Genomic DNA, 6,992 nt, shown 5'->3' with positions numbered 1-6,992 from the left:
ATATAGTAATAATTATTTAGGATAATAGAGATAGTCAACTGCTCTTTTGGGAGTATCCTATAAAAACAGCGACAGTTCAAGTTGTAATTTCCTTTCAATTAACCATCACAATTTGTCCTTAAATATACAGATTCATATATTTGAAAGGAACAATTTGCAATTATTCCTTTTGCTTTGTTTTTGATATACATTAGAATCCATGTGTATTGTCTTGCTATTAAGTTTTTATTTTTTCTTATTTGACTAGTTTTTGGATTTATTGGTTTGTATTAATGAATATCACGAAAAAATCTTGACCTCTTCTCTTAAAGAAAAACGGTGTGTTGTCGATCAAAATATGAGCAATTAAATGTTTATTTTTAGTTGTTATAGTAGGATTTTTTCATTTCTTATTCGATTTTTCAATAAGTAATTAATTATCGACTTGTCAATATCTCGTGTCGAATGGTGATTTTAAAAAACTTCAAGTGTATAAAGGTTTAAAAAATTTAAACTTTTGTAGCTGCGGAAACAACAATTAATCTGAACGGAAAATTCATCGATAAGTTGTTGGATTCTCCAAACAAGCTATTTTGGGAACACAAATCAAACTCACAATTTCATTAAGTCGATTTCAACAAAATTTAAATTGACGCCTAAATTAACAAATTTATGAAATTAGTCCCTCCTTTGAAAAAAAAAACAACAACTTGAAGATCTCTCTTCGATGGAAAAGTAACCCAAATATAGTTTTTTCCAAGAAGTTCTATTACACAAGATCTTTCTATAGAGACTAGAAATTACTGGAGAACAAAACAAGAGACTTTTTGGGGAAATTTAAAACAATATTATTATTTATTTGTTAGAGGCACTATACCAGCAAATCAGAGTGGCGCAGCGGAAGCGTGGTGGGCCCATAACCCACAGGTCCCAGGATCGAAACCTGGCTCTGATATTTGAGAGAGCACCTTCCCTCTTTGCCCAGTTTTTTTGAATCAAACCTTTATCTGAATTTACATAAACAACAACAACAACAACAATTTAGTGAAATCGCGTACGCAGACCTTGCCCCTACCTTGACGGAGTAAAGAGGCTATTTCTGAAAGACCTCGCTCAAGAAGACGAAAAGAGACAAATACATTAGGTATTTTTGTGATATAAAGGAGAATACAATATAGCTGCATAAGGTAACTCATTTCTACAATTTATGAAGTAGCCATTCAAATTACAACAATGTTGAGGGGAAACATTAAAAAGGACCTTTCCCCAATTCCATTACATGTAAACATACACAAGAATAACAAATGGAACTTTCAAACATCAATCATCTAAGTACTACAAATTCACACCAATAATACATCGATATTGGTTCTTAGTGTACGACTTCGCTGCTAATATTAAGGAGGCCATACGTTGCATGAATTCTGTGTTTAACTTGGGACGTGAGACTCAGCTCGTGGCTTAGGACATTGTTGTTGTTAGTGATCCTTCAACTTGAAGGCATGACGGACAGTTCCAACCTTCCAGTCCATTCTTCACCTGGCTTCAAGGTGATTGGTTTCTCAATTGCTGCTCCGTCTACACAAAGCATATGTCTGTACTCGTCATCTCCAAAATCTGCTATGGTTTTAGATTTCTTCTCCCATGGATTCCAAACCACTGTCATAGGTTAATGTACAATGTTTAAAGATAATCAGATGCAGTAACTAGATTACTAAACTGAACACATCAGATGTTTTGACACCAGACTAACCAAATCTAAGAAGTGATGAATGAAATGAATATACGGCATGCCAAGACTCTATTAGACATTACTTACCAGCTTCAACACCTTTATCCTACGTAACTACTTAGTTACGAAGTAGTTACGAAATCAACTTCAGGAAGTGATGCTTATCAGTTGCTTTCAATCAATTAACCAATACGGGCTCTGGAGTTTATATCAATAATCATAGTAACATCCTTTCACAAAGGGATTATATATACAGAAACTCTGCGTTGTTGCTTGAAAAATCACCTAAGGACTCTCTATAATGGATCTCTTCTCCTCTCTGATCTTTGTTTCTCTTCATTTACAGTTTTTCAGCTTTTATTTTCTAATTAAAAAAATCATCAAATACTTGGCAATTAACGACAATCCTCCCATAGTTTAGGTGGCGACTATGTTCGTATGCTTCAGAAATATTTTTGACCATCCCAAGTTGTCTAGAGTGCTGCTATTTATTTAATTATTTTTGGCTTGGTTTTATAGAACATAAGTAAATGCATAAGGACTGTCAAGCTCACCAACATCAGGAAGCCCTTCCCTCTTTATCACAAAAGTCCGCTTTTTCTCGTGATCAAAAATTGCTATCACATCTGATGAACTAAGATAAACTCGATCCACCTGCCACAAAGAAAACAGATGCAGATTATCTTTAGTTTGTAGAAAAAGGTGGAGTTACAAATACACAAACCAGTTATATGAAACATAAAATGATCTCATCACACAAGTTCAGTAAATATTATGCTCCCATAGATGATTATCCAGCCAAGGCAGACATTGATTCTACTATTGATCATCATTTCATTTTTGATTTCATTTGTTTGACTCATTTTTCATTAAAAGGAAGAGAGACAGAAGTTTGAAGCAGGACTAAATTACTGAATTGAAACAAGAAAGTTAAAATTTTAGGGATCAAAACGGTTTGACAATATCATAACCAGTACCTACTGCTACACCCCCAGAAATGATCCACAGCTTACGTCATGCTTAGAGCACCAGTGCGAGCAACTTACAATTATTCTAAAACAAATGGGTAAAGAGGGGCAATACGTATACTGTGGCTTACCACTCGTACTGGATTAGTAACATAAAGCAACATAAATATTTTTTCAATACATGCTTAGAAGAGGGTAATACTGGGTATGCTGTTGTTGTTGTTGTACATGCTTAGAAGGGGGACGGGGTGGAGAATCAACATAAGTACGTGTCACCCACCGAGGAGCCAAATATTAAGCAATAGCAGAAAGAAAATTATAGAACATACAGTGGCTAGACTGGCTAATAGCCGAATGGTACTCGAAGCGCCTTATTGAACTATGGCATGTGAGTTTGATATGGCACATGCTGAAAATTACCTCCCTTGCACGATCAAATAGTATGTAACTCCTTACCTCGGTTTCAAATGTTAAGGCATCTCCTTGCTCAGTGAAACGTTCTCTGTTGCACAAGTTGTCAAGGTAGTCAAGAGTCTCCAAGCCTTCCACTCTCACTTCACTGTCATAAGAGCAGCTAGTTTAGCTTTGTTTTCAAGTTCTGAATTGGGAGACTGTACAGTATATGTCATGAAATCCATAAGTTAATCTAGGCCATTGTTGAAATAGATGAATAGCATGACATAAAATGAGTTTATCAATTTGCTTTTGGTTTTTCAAAGGCCTGAAATAACCATCAAACACAACAGATTACACTCTGTCGGAGATCCATGAGAATTGAACAACACGATATGTACCTAGTGATTTTTCAAAATTTGAACAGCAAACTTTCTTTGCTGACAGATAGGGAGGGTGATGAAAACATATTCATCCCGCTTTTTCTATGTTATGTTGCAGCTTTATGCTCCAGAAAGTGTGAGTAACAAAGGGGTATACTCGTTTTATAATTGAAAAACTTATCTCATACTCTTACTTGTGTTCATATAAGAACTTTGACTGCAGATACTGAGATAGTATGCAAACTTCTCAATACTACATAGCAATGTTTTATCAGTCTAAACTAGAGTTCGAAAACCATCATTCTGTTTAGAAGAATCGTTCAGTCACGAGCTGTTTATGATAGTTACCTGATATCTGAGAGAGCAAAATATGTATGGTATGCAATGGAGAAACTAAACGGCTTGCAGTTGACATTTCTGATGCGTGATATCAGGGTAAGAGATCCATCAACAGCCAAAGTTACTCTCAGCCGAAATTCAAAACTAGAGAAAGAGAATAGAGAGAGGACTAACATCAGTAGCTGGACTAACTTGACAACATGATCAAGACCGAATCACAACAAAATAAATGTATTAGCATACTACTTACACATTTATAACTATGCTGCCTATTGAGAAAAGAGATGGATTATATTGAAAGAATCTCACATGATTTAAGTAGTAAAGTTCATACCCATGAGGCCAGACTTTAAGATCATCATCAGATGATTTAAGTAGTAAATCGGTGAATGCTTTGCCATTGGAATCATTAGGGTGTAGAGGAGGAGGATTATCATCAATGATCCACATCCTATTTCTGGCAAATCCATGTTGCTCGAGGGAGCCCCGGTTTCCAAACTTCAGAATCACACGCATCAGTCACATTTTGAAAATTCAGTATGAGTCATATGTTAGGAGAATATGAAGCACTGAACAACAATTATGTACCTGTGGAAAACAAATTGGAATTCCTCCTCTCACAGCTGTTGGCGGCTTAAAAGTTGCCTAAAGATGAAGAGTCCCAACAAAAAGAGCAAGCTATCAGTTTGTACATAGCAACAAATTCTCAGTTTCATATATCTTTAAGTCTTTCCATTTCTTGAGTTTACCAAGTTACTTCCACGATTTCTCTAAAATCAAATCCTTAAACTAGCCAGACTTGAGAAAACCATGTCAATGCAGGAAACAGAAGCTCACCCTCTGAAAAGGGTGAATCTGATAACAAGATTATGACCAGGTAGCAAAATTTTCAACATAGTGATATTCTCATTTCATTAGCCAAGAAATTTTAAAGAAGCTCAGAAATAGCCTGGTTGAACATAAACTTAAAGCAGTTTTCATTGCAAGATTAGCCGAAACAAGAGTCCTATAAACCTTTCTCCCATAAATCAAATCGAGAAGAACAACAAAAGTACGAAAACCAGAAGGATTGCTTCAGCACAATTGGCTTCAAAAATGTACCTTACTGCTTATAAAAAGTAATTCTTCACCATGGTCATTCTTCCAAGAAAGAACCTGTCCTCCATGCAGGCTAACCTGGATAAAACAATACAAAAACCTCAGTTTCTCAAAGACTTCAGATTATGAACATAGCTTTCAGCCAAATAGAAAGCTTAATCTCAAAAGAAACTAACTCGAACAGAGGCGCCACGTGGATTTCGAAGCAAAACTTGACCAACTCCATTCTTATCCTTTGCAAATTCTACAGCTTTAGGATCCCTATCTGCTGCAGAATGCTCCATTTCAAGAACACAAATTGGATATCAATAGGATGAACTAACTTGTGTTTTTCTCTAATAAAACACAGCATAAAGCCTAGACCTTTATACTGACTACACCAATTTCTAAGAGAGACAAAACCACAAACACTTGAGCTGCAATCACTGAAGGCAGTTGAAAATCGGTGGCTTTTTCCTTGATACCTTTCTTGTGACAATCCCAATTTTCCCGTGAACCTCTACCAAAATCCTAACTACCTGAAATTAACTACTTCTCCTCTCCACAAATTCAAGACCCAGTTATCTTCTTGAGGAAATTAATGACCATAGAAATCAAGAAATGAACAAAACTTCACAAGTCAGAAAGATTTTAACTTTTAAATTTTTCAAAAAGAAGCAACCCCAAGAATCTATAATTGTCTAGAATTTCAAGAACAAACAAGGGAAGATTCAAAATTCTCCAACTAATTATTTTCGAAAAAGGAGAATAGTAATTTTTTTTTTGTCGTAGTGGGTCTTGGACTTATTTGCAGCTACTAAGAAAAATATTGAAAAGTTAGATATTTGAAATGGAGAATTTGGAGAGTTAATGCTGAGAATTTGTCAGTTCCACACTTAATAAGACGTTGATTACCTGAATTAACGGCCTTTGAAGTCTATCTTTGGTCAAAATATTTGTCCTGTTTACTTTTTCTTTTTTAACCTTTGCCCCCAACTGTTTTGTTGTGTGAGAAACCTAAAATATTACTCCAAGAAGAAACTGGGGCTCACACCCTTATTGTACGTTGTTTACAACTCGAATTATATATGTAAATTAATTTTTTTAAACATATGTTTATATTAAGTCTAACCCCTTTGTCACAAAACATCAATAAGTGTTTGATGCTATACACTAAAGGGGATAAAGAGATAATTAATTCCGAAATTAAATTTGAGATGAACTTATCTTATTTTTAGTTGAGATAAAATTGTGATATAACAAATCTCAGGATTAGTTACCCGAAATCGTAGTGTTAGTTTTATCTCTATGAACAGTGAGATGATAATCTTGGGATAACTTGTGTTCCAGCCATACAACCTTTTAGGGGTAAAAACAACATTACAATACCGGAATAACTAATCCCGGGATTAGTTATACTGTGATTTTATCCAAATGAAACATGGAATAAACTCATCTCAATCCTAGAATAACTTGTTTCTCAACCTTACGGCCCCTTAAGGGTAAAAATAACACTATAGTCTCGGGATAAAAGCCCTAATCGTGTTCATTATGAACTTCTTGCATAAAGTCTTATGTTCTTGTCGTCAATCTTCGTGACATTTTGCTTATTTGGTCTCGTTACTTCATTCATGTTCTCTCTTTCAAGCTTTTCTTGTAATATATCTATTATTCTATTCATCCGTCTACTAAATTAGAATTTTTGGATTTTTCTCTGCAATATGATTAGGTCAATTCCAAGGAGGGGAAGAATGAGATATGAACATTGAACTTTTAGATTAAGACCTCTATCCTTGACTAAATAAAAAAAAGGAAAAGAAAAAAGAAAAAAAAAGCTCCAATATTTTACTAAATAACTTTGCAAGTGTATCCAAATTCAAGCACAACTTGGATGGCTGATGATTCCAACATAATTTAAGCTCTCGTCAGCAAAGAAAAAAAAAGAAATTAAAGATAATTGATGAACCACATCTAGAATATTAAGAAAAATTTAAATATAATTTTCTAAAAAAAAAATCAAAAACAATTTTCTAAGAATTTTTTTTTCTTGAACAAGAGAGCGTGAGGTGGGGAATATAAGGGTATCAAGAGCCAACGGAGAAAACTAAATATGCTGTTTAG

At 34.7% G+C, this 6,992-nt stretch overlaps 1 protein-coding gene across 1 annotated transcript; it reads right to left on the bottom strand.

Moving 5' to 3' along the window:
- Positions 1 to 1,154: 1,154 nt before the first annotated feature.
- Positions 1,155 to 5,763, bottom strand: LOC104245931 (putative glucose-6-phosphate 1-epimerase). The gene is made up of 8 exons (XM_009801639.2): positions 5,069 to 5,763; positions 4,896 to 4,970; positions 4,383 to 4,439; positions 4,129 to 4,292; positions 3,804 to 3,938; positions 3,136 to 3,238; positions 2,266 to 2,365; positions 1,155 to 1,638 (listed from the first exon to the last, which is right to left on the bottom strand). Exons 1-8 carry the CDS (start codon positions 5,174 to 5,176, stop codon positions 1,469 to 1,471), a joined length of 912 nt encoding a protein of 303 aa, XP_009799941.1. The 5' UTR covers positions 5,177 to 5,763; the 3' UTR covers positions 1,155 to 1,468.
- Between the last annotated feature and the right edge of the window lie 1,229 nt (positions 5,764 to 6,992).

Source organism: Nicotiana sylvestris, chromosome 8 (genome assembly GCF_000393655.2).
Source record: "Nicotiana sylvestris chromosome 8, ASM39365v2, whole genome shotgun sequence".
Classification (NCBI taxonomy): Eukaryota; Viridiplantae; Streptophyta; class Magnoliopsida; order Solanales; family Solanaceae; genus Nicotiana; species Nicotiana sylvestris.
The sequence above is the reverse complement of the archived record's forward strand: the minus strand, read 5'-3'. Positions and strand labels throughout refer to the sequence as shown.

Coding starts and splice junctions, on each gene's coding strand:
- LOC104245931 (XM_009801639.2), bottom strand. CDS start 5,176: ATGGAGCATTCTGCAGCAGATAGGGATCCTAAAGCTGTAGAATTTGCA. Junction 4,971..5,068: donor CACGTGGCGCCTCTGTTCGA/GTTAGTTTCTTT, acceptor TGTTTTATCCAG/GTTAGCCTGCATGGAGGACA. Junction 1,639..2,265: donor GGAAGGGCTTCCTGATGTTG/GTGAGCTTGACA, acceptor AACCTATGACAG/TGGTTTGGAATCCATGGGAG.